The sequence below is a fragment of the Anser brachyrhynchus genome (genome assembly GCF_964034855.1).
Source record: "Anser brachyrhynchus genome assembly, chromosome: 3".
Taxonomy (NCBI): Eukaryota; Metazoa; Chordata; class Aves; order Anseriformes; family Anatidae; genus Anser; species Anser brachyrhynchus.
Window position 1 is genome coordinate 70,023,822 of NC_137696.1, and position 16,556 is coordinate 70,040,377.

Here is a 16,556-nt window from a genome sequence, read left to right on the forward strand (position 1 = left end):
TTTCTTCTCCTTTCTTCCAGTGAAATTCAATCACTCCATTCATTTTCAAGAGTCTCTGCAGCTTGTCCCACCTAGCTTGTCCCCTCTCACTCGTTGTCTGAGTGAACCACTGATGAGCCACCAGCTTGCTGTCAACCAGCAGATAGATTTCAAACTTTCACACTTTTCTTTTTTGCTGCATTTTAGGAGAATTTTCCACTAGATAATACACAGTTTACTCATTATTACAATTCATAACCCATTTTAGGGTTTTTCTGTCATGTCTACAAATTGCTGGCAATGGTCAAAGAGGAAATACATTAAAACTGCAGGCTAGTATTCCCTCTGTTTTCCTTTTTTTTTTTTTTCTTTTCTTTTTTTTTTTTTTCTGCCTGTATGGGTTGGCTGGCTTTTCATGTACTTTGAATGTTGGTTCTTTTGGACAGGAACTGCTACACCTTTACTTTGCAATCATAGTGTCCTCAGCACTGCGGGGGACTTTTAAGTAATATATTATCAGTAATATATTTGAGCGTCTGAGTCTAAAGCACAAGGAGATAGTTCAGAAATTCCTGTGAGAGTACACTATGATTCTCTGCTCTCATCTCTCCACAAGGGCATGAGACTATAATGTCACCTGTCCTATGTTAACATTAAGGATTTGAATAGTACCTTATTCTAATTACTCTTAATCCTTCAGAGAAACAGAATATTATAGCTTCTGTGCTCTTCTAAGTGCTTAAATACATACATGGACCACCTTACTGTAATATTTGTTTACTTTGCAACGTTTATGAAATTATCCTGGTAACAGCTTTCTGAGATATTTAGGAACTATTGTTTGTGTAGTACAGACAAGAATTGGCATGACTTAAGCACCCTGCCAAAGGTCATACTGTAAGCCTGCAACAGAGCAGAGATTTTGAAGCTGGCAACCCAGCTGCTCAGCTTTATTATTGCCTCTTAATAGCACAGTTATGCTTCATGACGTTTTAAATCAATCTGACAGCATCATAGCTTGAAAGGTATTATGACGCAGACTTTACTGAATCCCATACAGTATACATTTCCTGTAACTATTATGGAAGGTTAATTACAAATTAAAAATTTGAAAGCATGAAATAATAATTTTAATGATCGCATGAAGCATATACTCACATATAAATACAGGAAAGAACAAAAAGAAATTAAGACTAATGTACAGCACATAAATGTCAGTTGACAACATGACTATGAAAATGATCAATACCTTTGTGTAGCAGTTTACTTATGGTTTTATTTATTTGGTATGTAAGTTACCATCAATAATATAGATACAGTATGTAAGAAATGCTTTTTGCCCACTTGTTTTACTGGAATAATGTTACACACTTCATCTTTTAGAGGTCTATATAACTAAAAACTAAATTAGCTAAGGTGATGCCTTTGCATTAATCTTATTCCCATAACTCGGGCACTTAGTTCTACTAAAATCAATAGACTTGTGAGTGGGTAAGTGATGAATAAAAGACAAGCATAATAAATACTTTATATCCTGAGTTGGCAAATAGATATGTAATTTTGTCACACTTATCTCCATGGCTGATCTTTTATTTGCATATTTTCAGAGTTTTGATCTACAAATGGATTTTAATTTGTCGACTTTTGCAAGAACAGCCTTGTGGGAGTGGGGGCAGGTCATGCATAATCAAAGAGTAAAACACAGGCAGAAGGAAGATGCAGAGAATCTGAGCTGTTTCTGTATGAAATGCAATTACCATTATTATAATTTCCTTGTACCACATAACGGCCTTACTATGCTGGGTGCCATCTACATTTAGAGGCTTTTTGAGAGATCTGACGGATCCCTATCTATGCAAATGGTACATTGTCTTATAAACTGAACATGACAAATTTAGGAATGCTTTTCTCACTGCAGCAGATGGTTTCATAGAGAAGAAATTACTTTCTCAAGGACATTGTGGTAGACTTGGAAGCATAACCCACTGACCTGACACACAGCTCAGGTCCTGAACTGAAATGATTTCCATTTTCTGTACTAAGATGTGTTCAATAAAAATCCAAATGAAGAAAATTCTACATAGAATCTGTAGTTAGAATTAGATGGTGTGGGCACCTCTGAGACTATAAGATTGAGACACTTTCATGTGACCAAAAAAAGCATCATATGTCATTTATACACAGAGCCAAGGCCTTCTTTCAGCACTGACGTTACATGCTAAGGTCAGCAGCAGTGTACACCTCTCACTGTGTCCTCCCAGGCACTGCCTGGCTATAGTTTCCCTCCTCTGTTGCCTAGGGATCAGAGGGAACTTTCATTCAACCTCCACTCCATACATAGTATGCAGAATGTAACTCAAATTTCACAAACCAATATCAAGTCAAATCTCCATTAGAACCACTGATCTCATTCTTTACCTGGAACAATCATCTCCAGAGATCAGTAATTTAAGTATATCTATCTATTGTGGATAACCCAGGAGTCCTGAAAATGAAATAGTTTCTCTGATGTAAGCAGCGAGAATCAATAACCATTAAGCACATAAGGACATTTTAATGTATGAAGCATATGAGTATCCAAGCCGTGCCATCACCAGACCAGTTCATTTCAGTAATACATAGGCATGAGGGACAGGCAGAGCTGTGGTCCTCACAGAGTGCATTGGACAGTCCACGTACTCAGATGTCACAGCACTGCAGATGAGGCACCCGTGGTAGAGAAGAGCAAAGTGTAGAATTTGGCCCAGTATGTGAGCACAGTCTGCAGCGACAGTTAGCTTTGTGCAGCAAAACAAATGAATTAGCTGTAGCTGAGATGATCCATTTTTTGCCCATACATATGCACAGAATTAAAAAAAATAAAATACTGTTGGCAAAATGCAATGACACCTCAGATAAGAAGAAATTACCTTTACAGTCATATCTATGGTATTCACCAAAAATTGGGGAGGGAAAAAAAGCAGGGAGTCATTCAATAGAAATACTGTCCCCACATCCTTTTCCAGATCTCAGGGTTTCACATGAAACAATAAATCATACCCTTAGCAGTTCTGCTCAGCCCAATACAGCTGCATGCTGCAGGTGGTGCCCTAAAAATACGTTTGTTTATTTTGCATCACTGCAGGCTGCAAAGCTGCACTTAAGGTTTAAATAGGTTCCCCTTCCTCACTCTAGACCCCTCTCTCTCTTTTTAACTTGCTGGAAGAGGATGGTAAGATGTAGAGAGAAATTGATTGCAATAAGACTCATCTCAGTCTCAAAAGAATCAAATGGGAGGTGTTACTATGGAGCACAAAAGGAAAGCTGACAAGCATAGTGTGTGGCACTGACATTTTGGTGGTGTGCCATTTCAGAGAACTCCCATGAAAACATCACAACAATTGAGTGAAAATCAGTGGAATTTTCTTCAAAATAAAATTCTATAGAACTGGGACAAAATCAGTCAGTGGCTGAGCAAGAAGTAATGTTCTGAAATGGGAATGGCTACAACATGGACATAATTGTGCATTATGTGGTTATTTTTTTTTTTTTTTTTCTGATAGAAGGATTGATTGATACTGCTGTACAGAGGCTATAGTCTCTGACCAGCACCACCTGATGCACTAAGTGCTTTGTGGCATGAAACAAAGGAAAGGTCATGGCTGCTTTACAGTCCCCATTATCACTGTGGGTTATTTCAGCCTGGCTTGACATACATGAATGCTAAATACCCATATCAGGATAATCCTTGTTTTATCAGAGCATTTCCTTGCATATATGTGTTCTCAAATATTTTTCCCCATTTTGAAACTTTTCTAAACAATGAACATTCAGCTAGTCAAAGCACAGAGTTCATCAACAACAATTTTCTGTTACTTCTTCAGTGTGTACTGAACTAAGAATTTTATCCAGTTGCTTGCTTATTCTGAGTAAAATCCACTCAGAAGAAGCTGCCAACACATCTGTGCATCATTGTGTCTGGCTCTCTTTAGTCAGGTAAGCATTATGCAATAAACACCACAACTCTGCATGCTGAGGACTCTTCTGACATTTGGGATCATTTAACCTTCCAGTTATCTAAATTATTACTTTTTTTTTCTTTTTTTTTTTTTTTAAGCAGTAAAAGAAATAAAAATCCTGCAAAATTTCACTCTTAAAAAACTAATATCTGTGCTGACTTGTGCAAAATTAGCAGCAGCATTTGTACCATTCACAATCTCATGTTTTTGCTTCTACAATACATTCCTCTGGGGAGATAAGGTGTCTTGTAGACAGTAAGTATTCTGCACCTCTGCAGGAGAGTCTCTGTCTGCAATCCTTGAAATATTCCATAGCCCACTTTAAGCCTTTCTTTTTATAAAGTATAAAAAGTTTTTGTTTTGTTTTGTTTTTGCTTTTGTTTGTTTGCTTTTATATATAGCTTTTATTTTAGCTGTTGTATTCTTTCCACTATGCATATAGCAAATACCACATCTTTGTGGAGCCTAACCTTCTGTACCTGGATTCCACATGAGTTTACTAGCAAGCTGTACAAAATACAAGCAGGGTAATGTTTTCAAAGATTAATATAAGTGGGCCTTAATGAACATGAATTTCTTTGTAACTTTTTATCTATAGGCAGTAGAAAACATCCTTAAAAACATGCTGCAATGCCACGTTTGTGAAAAAGCCAAGATCAACATTAGTTTGATCATTGTCATGAAAGCAAGTAACCAATTTGTAGGTTGCAATTCATAGGCTTACCGTTAAAGTGCAAGATCCACTTAAGTGCCCATAAAAGAAAATTGAAAGGAAAGATTAATTTATTTCTACTAACTGGAGATAAATCTGATGTAATGTTTGGGTTTGTGAAAGCTAGTTTACTGAAAACCAAGCAAATTATGCTCCTCTAGCTTTGTGTCATATGTCACCACTCAGCACCAGGTAATTCCTCTGTTTCTCACCATATTTTTTTATGATTGTGACATTATGCTAGCATTTCTCTTAGAAAAAAAATCCTGTGCCCACAATGAGAAATGTGAAAGTGATGTAAACACTAAAGGCACAAGCACCAGGTTTGGAAAATTGACCCATACTTTTACCATGGTGCTCTTTATCCATGACACATTTACAGTAACATGAATGGAAATATAAAAGTAGCTGTAGTTGGCTACAGTTACCAGGTTACTGGTGGTTTGTTATTCTGAACCATTCCCCTGTCTTGCTAAGACCGTCCTTATCTAGAAACACAGCTCTGTTTAGGCACAGACACACAAAAAACCTTGTTGCACCGAGAAGAGAATCAAGCTTGAAATATATATTCCTTGAGTTTCTTGTTCATGATAATTGCATACAAAGAAAAAAAAACAAAAACAAAAACATAGAAAAATAAAGGTCTGGATATCTTCTTTGGAGTTCAGATTGAGTGATAATAATTGCTTGTAAATAAAGTTGTAAATCTATAAAGCTATTTTAATCTATTTACTTACACTTATTTCTTTGCACTTTTCTGTTTGTTGCATTTGCATCAGCTGTATCTTGTCAAAATTACAGTGAACTATCTGGAGAAGGTGCTGCTTTTATTGTACAGATCTGCCTAGTGCCTGCCTTACTAACTGCTTGGTAAGCAGTCTTTTGCTTTCCTACAATGGGGACAGCAGAAAAGGATGGAGGAGACCTGGGAGGTAGCTGGGCTTTCAGGTGAATCAGATAACAAGCTTTTACACATGGAGCCCACACAGAGTTGTATTGACACAGAGATATATTTTTCTGAACTCACCTGGCCATTTATACCTAGATTGGGGAATAGACAGATAGAGAAGCTGCTAACTTTTTGGGTAGCTGACAACCACATCATATATTGGGGACTGTCCAGCTGCCTTACACTAACTTCTGGATACGGACAACCAAATATCCTTTCTGCCTTTTTGCCAGTATGGTCCCTCCTTTGGCAAAATATTGGAATCTTTTGACCAGAAGTTTATATGGTAGGAGGCACTGCACCAAATTTATATGTATAGTTACAGATTTATTTGCAGTCATTTATATATATAGATTTCACTTGAGCAAAAACATGTAAGTATCACTAGGGCAAACAGAAAAATGCAGCTTGTCTTTCAATGCAATTAATTCAGTGTTTATGTCGCCTTTTTACCTTGCTGAAGTACAAAGGACAACACAACGGGAAATGACTAGTAAGGTTAAATATGGCTTAAGAACCTACCAAATTCCCTCCAAACAAGCTGCAAGCTGTTTTATGTTCATCTCTCTCTCTCTTTTTTTCTTTTTTTTTTTTTTTCTTTTTTTTCCCTGCACCTTGACACTGGATACTTACTCTTCTATAAAGATTTAAGACCACTGTGTTTGATTTTGATATAAGAAGTACAATGTTTTCTTCTCTTGGGAAGAAACTTTCCCATTCTCTTCAAGTGCATATTGGGTAATATGGTTAAAAACAAATTGATCAGTTTTCCTGATTAAAGATGAAAAATGTCGTTTGACTGGTCAGCTACGAGTCTTGTGAATGGATTAGTGAATCGAGTTTTACTATTGAAAATTTTTCCTTCATTTTAGTTTTTCTTTTATATTCAATTTGGCTTTCATGGGTATAACTTTAATTTATTATGTCATAACTTATATCCTATAAGTGCAATTTGAATGTAACCCGCTGTAGTAATGTGAGGCCATTGGTCAAAATGGAGTCCAGTAGGACAGGGTGCATCATGCCAGTCGTTCTTGCGGTGTTGAGGATGTACACTGGAGATTTTCATGTAAAGATGCCTTGAACTGGCTGAAATACAGAAGTGTCATAGCAAAACTTCTAACACTCAGAGCTGGGATTTGTAAATCACTGTCACAGTGCTCTGCTATTCTGGTAGTAACATTCAACAAGAACAAAGTTAGAAAAGACAATGGGAGTGAGGCTATCTATAAACACTTACTGCAAGGAAGATCTGAAGAGAACTGTGAGCCACTTCTATGTACTGATACTCTAGAAAACACCCCGAGACAGTGATATAGCGATGATCCTCTGGTGCCCAGTCTGGAGCTGGAGTTACTGAAGTCACGGTGCAGCCCGGCCCGTTCTCCATCCACCATGAACGATGCATTGAGATATTAAAGGTCAGAATGAGATCTGTTTCCTGCAAAACAACAAGTGAAGAATTAATGCTCTGGGATGGTACTCTGGTATAAAATGCCTCAGCTAGAGATTTCACAGCACGCATAAAGAAGCAAAGACCAGCAATAAAACTGCACTGTAACATGAAAATTAGTTGAGCTTGCCTGCAGCAAGTGCAAGTAGCTGTACCTTGGCAGGCAGAATTGTTTTGGAGCAGAAGAATAATCTTGCAAGCCACAATCTACTCCCAGACATTATACTTGCCTGGACCATACTGTCATTCTTGTTGCACTGCCTATTCTTCTACAGAAACGACAAAGACTGATTGATGTGCACATTTCCACAGCAATCCTCCTGTGCTCATTTCCTAGAAAAACGGCCCATATTTTGGTAGTGTGATCTACCAAACTGTACAAGAGTAGTCAGAATCTGAGACTTTACTAGGTGTGAACCATAGACTTTACTATGTCTGGATCATCTGCAAGGAGTTTTTTCACATGGACTCTGCAAAGCAGAACAGTGGTTGCTCGGCTGAAATATTAGAGAAGGTGCAGAAAAAGAATCCTTAAAACCATTTTGTAATGCCTGTTTCAGTCTTCTAACTTTGTAGGAATCTGTAAGGAAACAGCTAGTGTGCATTGCCTTGTCTAAAGATTGCTCAGCTTGTTAAAAAAAAAATAAAGTGGGCAAAGAGGCCTGCAACCTTCAAGTCTCATGCAGCTGGTACAAGAGAACTAGTGCAAGAGAGTAACAAGTCAGCCATGCTTTCCATTAAGATTACATTTATAAATACTTCATAAAGGATTAATGAATGATTAATATACATCATAAACAATACTATGGGTATGACTTTCATAAATTATACTTGGTTGCACATTACTTGAGGGTGCTATACATAGTTATAACAAACCTATGGACTTTGTGGATTCTGTAATAGCCTACCAACCCTTTATAAATTATTTATAAGTGTAACCTCATTGTAAAGTGTGACTATCTAGTCTGTGTGCACGTGCTCAGTCATGCAAAAAAAAAATCCTTTTAAGTAATGTCTTTGCACAGCCAAACTCTCCCCACACCTAACCTACATTTTTTTTTCAGCCTGTTGATGACATTAATAATTAAGATTCTCATAAAATTTTTAAAACATAACTATTTAATTAGTTTTACCATGACAAAATGGACAGAATGCCATTCTGTAGCAGATATGCTGTGTCCATATTTCCCTCATTTCAAAAACAGTCATTTTTTCAATCTCACTTATTTTTCTTTTGTGCACTAATTCAAGAAAAAGTAACTTCATCCAGAGAGGTTTTGGATAATGCCATGACTGACACATCAATCAATCTGTGAATATACTTTACTCCATAGTATTGCTGATTTGCTGATTTTTTTTTTTTTAATTTATGTTGCAGTTCTTATCTGTTTGCATTTTTTACATTTAAAAAATTTTATACATTAAAAAAATTAATTACTACCCTTCATAAGCACACCCAGATATCAGATGACAAGAAGGACCATAAATATTTTTGCAGTGAATAATTATCCTACGTTCTCACAACAGCATGATCCATAATAAACTGTGTGAGTAAATATGTAGTGATTCATATAATTGAATGACATTGGAAGGTGAAGAAAGCAACTGTGAACTTTAAGATAAATGACCCAAATTTTCCAGAAATTGGTATATTTACCTATAACTATAAGCTTTCACACCCAAGAAAATTTTCCTTTCTCTGGGCCCCTCTCTAGCAAAGGTGCTAGTCTAGTGTTTACCAGATATTTCTTGGAAATGGGTATTTTCCCCCAACTCTCAAGCCAGAAGACTAGGTTTCTTTCTGGACTCAGCGCTGTCACAGATACTTAGTAACACGCTGACCTGTTCACCTGGTGTAAGAAGTTGAAGAATGAGTATCTTTGTAGTAACTTTGCTTAAAGTAATAGATTTATTCCTGAATGACTAAAATCAAAATCCATCATGTTTTTGTCAGAAGACCTTTAAGTCGTTCTAGTTACCATGGAAAATTCTTAACCTCTAGTCTTTTATCAGAGCAGCAGCATGAATGAATACGACTCATTGTCTGGCTCTTTTTTTTTTTATCATTTGCTATACCTTTAGAAGTATCATGATAGACTAAAAATATTTTACAAAGTGCAGACCAGGGATGAAAAATGTATTCCTTGAAAAAGAAAGGGATAAATTGGCTGTCAGGAACCAAGTATTTGTTATGTATCTGCCAGATGATGTTAAGATGGATCAGGAAGAGCTAAACATAAAGATCAAAATTGGGCTCTGTGGTTAGAACATCATTTCTCTGAAGACAGCTATGTTTGCTTACAAACAGTGCAACAGTCCAAAACTTTACAGGTTAAAAGCAAAAGTGCATAGTAAATATAATTACACATTGAAATATTTATAATTACACATGTAAATAAACTTCACAAAGTCCAGATTTCTTCCACCCCAGAATCTACCCCAAAATGATTTTCTGAAATAATCTACTGTATTTAGAAAATTCCCTTGTCCTCAAGTCATCTTTTGGCAGTTAAATTGAATGCCGTGATTTGGACTAAACAATCTTGTTTTGTTCATGAATATCCTTTTAGTGCTTATTAGTAATAAATTACAGTCTTTATCGGATCTATATTCTATTTCTACCTCTAAGCAAACAATAAAATGCTGTGTTATTTCATCTGCTCAGAAAAGAGACCTGATACTCATCACAGAGTTATAGCACTTAATTCTTGATATTAGGAAAAACAAATAAATAACTCAAACTGAAAGCACAGACTTCAAATCTTAAAGACATTTGAGTATCGTGGTTAAGAAAACTTTCAAGCAGGGTCACCATTACGTACTGAATTAATTAATAAACAAGGTCAATGTTAAAAAACAAAACAATTAAGTGGAGTCAAAACCTGGTTCTGGTAACATCAGACATCATCCATGTCTCAGGGCAAAAATTAGCTCAAATAAAAATGTTAGTGAATTCAGATTTTCACAAGCAAACACATGAGTTAGGCCCTGAAAATCCCTATCCCCAAAATATGTGGGATAAGAATAAATGCAGAAGGAGCCTATTCACTGCAATGTCAGCTGCTGCACAGTCAGATCTTCTCAGATATAAGCTGTTATGGGCTTTGATCTTGTCTATAACCTTCAAACCATGTTGCCCAGTATGCACGTATATTAGCAGAGCATTTCCTGTTTAGAAGTGAAGGTCACCCAGCCTATGAAAAAGTTTTACTTAGTGAGAAAATTGATAACGACTTAAATCTCCTGGAAGAACTGTGTAAACCAGAGAGGATGATGTATCTATCATTAACATCCCTTATGCTGTAAAGATTTAGAACTATTCTTGGACAAATTCCTCTTGCTATTTACTTTGTTCACTTAGAATACAGTTTTAGTGGACATAGACAAAGTATACACTGGAAGCAGGAGATTTTTTGTACTCTCCAGTGTATTTGCTGTCTGTTTTCTTTTCAACATCTGTGGCTCAAACAGCGTTCAGGGAATTGCAGCGAAATGGTCTAATAAGCCCTGAAGCTATGAAACTCAGCAAGAACTGTTGATACTCATTGGACATGCCAATATGGTGTTGTTCATAGTCTGTATGTCAAGGAAGATTCCATTATCCTAAATTCAACAAACAGCTGCTTCCTTTGTGGACACAGAAATACATCTGTATGAGCTTTATTGATGATCACTCTGATGCTTTTGTAAATCCTGCTGATATTGTAAAGCCTGTTAATGAAAATTGGTGCATTAAAGTAGATTTTGCTATTCTTCAAGGAGTAGAAATTCAGAGGAAAATATATTAGTAGGACATGCTTCCTAACACTCCTAAGATGGGTTGGTATTTGTAGTGGTCATGATCAGAAATGCTGGGTTAGACAAAGACTAGAGTTTGGAGGTCTCAGAGACTCTGATATCAAAGATTAGAAACTGAGACATTTTCAAAATAAGTCTGTAATTTCATTTTATGTTGGTTTGTAAAAAATGTTGAGCTCTGATGATTTGTGCCTGTGTTTAACAGATAATAACTTTTGCCTGAGTTAACTGCACAGTACATAACATTTGCTGACTGAGGACAGCTGATGACAGAACATGTCAGTAAAAAACTTTGCAAGAGTTGCCAGAAACGAATATAACCTTCTTTTTATTAAGGAACACCAGGAGGCCAGCAGTGTTCAAAATAAAGATATCTCTGTGTGCATTATATTGCTACTACTACATATTAGTAAATATACTGTCTCTATGTAGTAATTGCAAGATTCAGTGATTTTGTTATGTGTTCTGGTTTAGTTTAGAGAATCTGATACCAAATACAGTGCCAAGAGAAAAACGAGTCAACAGTGATTCAGGGTGATTCTCTGAAAACCATAGGATCTTGCAGGCTCAGGAAATTAAATTGTACTGACTTCAATGGCTGTAGCTTGCTGTGCCATGGGAAACAAGTTTCTTCTGTTTTTCTAATCAGGAATTGCTGAAATGTGTGCAAACCTGTGAAGCTTCAGTACCAGTTTTGTCAAATACAACCATAAAACCATTTGTTTAATTTTCCAGACTCAAACTAGAAAGAACAGACTGCTTGGAGACTGAATGATCATATAAGATTTCAGTGATAAAAGATCAGGTTCTGAAAGCATTCATAGTTCTGGATGCCTCAGATGCACAGAGGTCTCTATAGGCATTTATTTTATTATTATTTTATTTATTTTATTTTATTTTATTTTATTTTATTTTATTTTATTTTATTTTATTTTATTTTATTTTATTTTATTTTATTTTATTTTATTTTATTTTATTTTATTTATTTTATTTTATTTTATTTATTTCTGTTATCTCACTTTTCCACTAAAACTAGCTCCCATCAGGCAGTACCATTTTCTCATGCAAGCAGAACTTCCCCTGTTCAAAGAAAAAAACTAGAACTTTACCCTTCCCTTCCCTTCCCTTCCCTGCCCTTCCCTGCCCTGCCCTGCCCTGCCCTGCCCCTGCCCTGCCCCTGCCCTGCCCCTTTCTCTTTTTCCCTTTTCCCTTTTCCTTTTTTTTCCCTTTCTCTTTTTCATCCACAGTTGGTACACAGGAAATAATTATTTTATGATTTTGTAGAGAACACAGACACTAAAAGTACACGATCTTTTTATCCTATTGCATCTGAACTAATTTTATCTTCTCAGCTTTTTCTTACATGTGTGTAACTCCTTCTCTTCTATGTGAATGTTTTTTATTTTTTATTTTTATTTTATTATTTTCTTTTTCAGTAACCTGGAATCCTGGATTTTAGTTTCCGCTAACAAAACAATTTTTGTACCAGCTTAATTCCAAAATGAATATGGAATTTCATTTACGTATATGAGATAGGATTTAGCCAGTATGAATCCACCCAACAGATTTACTTCTGAAGTTCATCCATGGAAAACAGCAGAAGTTTCCTGACTCTTAGCTGTCTTCAGTATTTTGTTAAAAATGCTCTAAATGTATCTTAAGCAACTTCCAGTGTACAGACAAAGATTTCAATGAATTTCAATGAATTTCAAAGAAGTCAATGAATTTCAATAAGGATACCAACATAACAGAAAGGGATGACTGAGGTGTCCTGATTTTCTTGTCTAAAATGAAAGTAGTGTTACATTAACAAAATACCACAGTCCTCAAAAAGCATAGCTACTGAGATACAGGGATTAACATTGTAGCTTATTATTCCATTATATGAGCCCAATCCATAATCGTATGAAATTGGCAGAGCTGCAATCAGTATTATCTTAAGATCTTCATAGTTTTCTAGTATTGGAATATATACATTGACAAACCTAACGAATTTGATCTGCTTTGTTTCAATTCATTACAAATAAATTAAAAAAAAAAAAGAATGAAAAAAGAAGAAAAAGGAAGACACCTACTAAACTCTAAAATATTAATTTCTTCAGTAACATCAATTTTTTTCATGAGCAGCTTTGTTCAAAAATTTTCTATCTATACAGATCTTCAGTTTAAAAATATCATTAACAGAAAGTAAAATCTTACAAGTTGTATGGCAAGTTTAAAATAATTTTTACTATCCTATGAATATTTAAACAGAATATTTTAATTTTAGGACTAAGAATATTCTGGATGAACATATATATATATGTGTGTATATATATATATATATATATATATATATTTGGGGGATGCAAACCAAGATAAATAAGCCCATTCTGGTAGTCCAATAAGGTACTGACACTTACTACTCGGGACTGACAGGTTACAGTTCCTGTGCTCTTGCACAGAAATTTTAATCTGAGTCTTCTACATAAGTATGTCAAAGTTCCTGAGTGGCAGAACGTTTGTAATTTCTTGGACAGTGACTTTCTGGAAGATTTAAGATTATGTTATGATAAAATACACTAAACTAGGCACCTGACCAGAGGTCCCCACATCCCAGAGTAGTAGCTGACTCTATGGAATCTTATTTATTTCTCACTGTGGCAAAATCAGGGATACCATTTGGGAACTGAGAAAATTTGTTGAAGGGAATTGAGTTGGATGTAATACCTTACTTTGAAACCTTTTATTTTTGACAAGTGGCCATTCTCCAAGGAAAACAGCTTGCCTTAGAATATTGTTAATGCAGGTTTCCAGTGGGCAGTTTTGCAACCTTAGCTGATCTGCACTCTTCTAGCACTACTGGTTGGCACAGAGTTATTCCCAGATTATATTAGAACCAACACCAAAAACTAGCTTCTTTCCTTCCAAAAGACAAAACTCTTCTAAAGTTTGGATTAAACGTGAAGATACCAGGTGCAACTTAAACACTTCTTGGTGTAGCAGAAGGTGATGAACTCACAGATGTTTTACGGAGTAAAGTAATAGCTTCACTGTGGAACTGAGTGGCCTGATTTAGGGCACAGCTGGAAACAGGATGGAAGCATATAAACAATTTTCCCACACCAAAACTCTGTTCCATGAAACAAACCTTACAAAGTGTTTTATGAGTGTACTAAACTCAGTGTGGATCTGGATTTCTTTCCAAGGAAAAATGAATGTTCTGAAAATTGTTCCCAAACCTTGATGATTTGTTTTCTAACTGAAAACACATGATTTCACTGCTTTCACAAAATATTTCTACTTGTTTTTATGAACAAAGTATAATGCTTTTAAACTAGTTTAATTTCTTTAGTATTTTGGAACTTTTTTTCTTCTTTTTAAATGGTAAAGGGGGTCTCTTGATTTATCTAGATAAACATACTGAACCATAATGCTTAGAATTTGCAGACATGAGTATAAATAACCTCCTAATTCTAAAGAAACCCCTTTTAAGCACATAGACATCTTATATTTGGATAATATCCAAAAGTCTGTGTGGGGCTTCCAAGTGAGCTGGGAACAAAGTTCTGTGGGCTACAAACAGAAAGGTCTAAGGCCTCGAGTAAGCTAACAGGGTTAAATAAATATCCTTAATGTTTCTCTTTCTGGAATGAGTGTTTTACTGCATTGCCAAATCATCTGAATAATACTTCACTTGTGAAAGTGTAGAAGTTAAACTTTGGTAGGTTTATGGAATCTATGCAGAAAGATATTCCTGCTGATGTGGTTTGCTTATTGTCCATTGGAGTTGGTTATGTAACATAAGGGAGTGTAATGGTGTAAAACAAAAGGCATGGGAAAAATGACAAACCTTAATTTCCTGTTTCCTATGAATTTGTATTGTCTGTCAAAACTGCAATAATTTTTTTTTTTTCTTTAAACAACCAAATTCATTCATGACCGTAGGGCAGATATCAGGTCTACAATGACGACAATTTGTCTGAATCAACCTCGGCTGTTAGATACATAAAAAAAATACCACTGGCAGCATATACAGGAAGCAATACATAGACTTGAACAGAGCTCTCAGATCGCAGAAACAATGTTGTTATCACAAAAGTGGTGTTAGGAAACATCTAAACATCTGATCATTGTCATGAAGAAGGGCTTTGTGAAACACCAAGCTGAGGATAAATACATACAGTACACAGCACATTATAGTTTAAGGCCTACCAGCCAGCATTGATTTTGTATGTATTAAGATTTCAGAATAATTAAAAAGAAGCCTGGATGAGTTGGGAAGTTACTAAAAGGAACATGGAGTTGTCTTACGCAGTTTGATTCAGATCTAGCCCAGATTAATATTTTCAATATTTCTGTGAGGAGGTTGCAATAAGCTAAAGCACTAATTTTAGCTAGTCCTCCTAACCCACTTGCATTCTCAGTATGAAATAAAGTAGCCAGATTTAGATGGTTTGAATTCCTCTACAGTTAATAGAGAGGACTCAACTGAAAGAGGGTGCTAAGTATTCCTGAAAAGCTGCTTAGAAAAGCTAAATAAGATGTTGAGCAGGAAGCCAGCTGCAAAATGCTGGAAAGGAAGCACAAAGTCAGAAGTGGAGTATGGGCCATCTCTGTGTAACTTATATGTCTTGTTCAAGGAATGGTGTGAAAAATGATTCTGGATTGACTATTTCAGGTTCTTTCATTGTAATAACCTTTATTTCATGCCTGAAAGGTTCTAGATATTTTTTAGATGAAGAAGACATTTGTCACAGGACCATATTGTATGACACTGATAAACTTCAGTTCATAAAGAATTCATTTTTGTCCTTGCAGGTGATGATATTTATTAGAATACCTAAGGCTATATTCAGATTTGATAAATCAACCTCATTTCATTTTACATGCAGTAATTAATTTAACAGTAGGTGAAATTGTTCTCCTTTTTTTGTGGTGTGATATTGTGTCACTCAGCATGGACCACAGATTAGTTTTATTAGAACTAATTAGATTATCCAGTATTCTCATCTAACTACAGAAATAATAAAATCTAACATATCTTGAACACAGAGTGAAATAAAGATGTTTCGTATATTGACTGCTTCCTGCGTTTGAGAATTATTTGAATTATCTCTAAGAAACACATTCACATTTTTTTTCTTGTTCTACAGCTGGTCATTCTCTTTTTTCTACACTGCGCTTCAGAAATAATTTTGAAGGATGAGGATTTCCAGTTGGATTTGGAGCTTAATTTTAGCTTAAAACTTGAAGAAAAGAAAATAATGGGAACACTACCACAAAAATTGTTTCAACATTTTTCAGAAGATAATATTATATTTTTCCAAACTTGACTTTTCAAGGAGTTTGGGCAATATTTGTAGATTGGAATGGAAAATATTAGCACTCCTATATATCCATTTTAGGTGATATGGGTTCAAATCTTCTATTTCCTGGATTCAGAAATGAGAAATAAGCTATTCATAAATTTCTACTCTGACTTTGCAAGCTTCATGGAAACAGACTAAAAAGAAATATTGTCATCTGCATTAATAAACAAACCACAACATCAAACAACTTGAAGTTAGCAAGCATTTCAAGTGTACTTCCATTCCTCTTGTGAGCTATTGCTAAAGCTTGACAATGCCCACCACTTCAGTAAACTACAACCTCATAAGGACAATTTGGGGCCACTTAAAAAGATTC

At 35.5% G+C, this 16,556-nt stretch overlaps 1 protein-coding gene across 2 annotated transcripts in view; it reads right to left on the bottom strand.

Moving 5' to 3' along the window:
* Window positions 1-16,556, bottom strand: part of NKAIN2 (sodium/potassium transporting ATPase interacting 2) — a gene marked incomplete at its 3' end in the record, with an annotated part of 509,777 nt that overhangs the window by 67,784 nt on the left and 425,437 nt on the right. For both annotated transcript variants that reach the window (XM_080588355.1, XM_080588354.1), the window contains one exon: window positions 6,879-7,079. In XM_080588355.1, coding sequence (XP_080444481.1) covers window positions 6,879-7,079 — 201 coding nt within the window. The remainder of the gene's footprint in view (window positions 1-6,878; window positions 7,080-16,556) is intronic.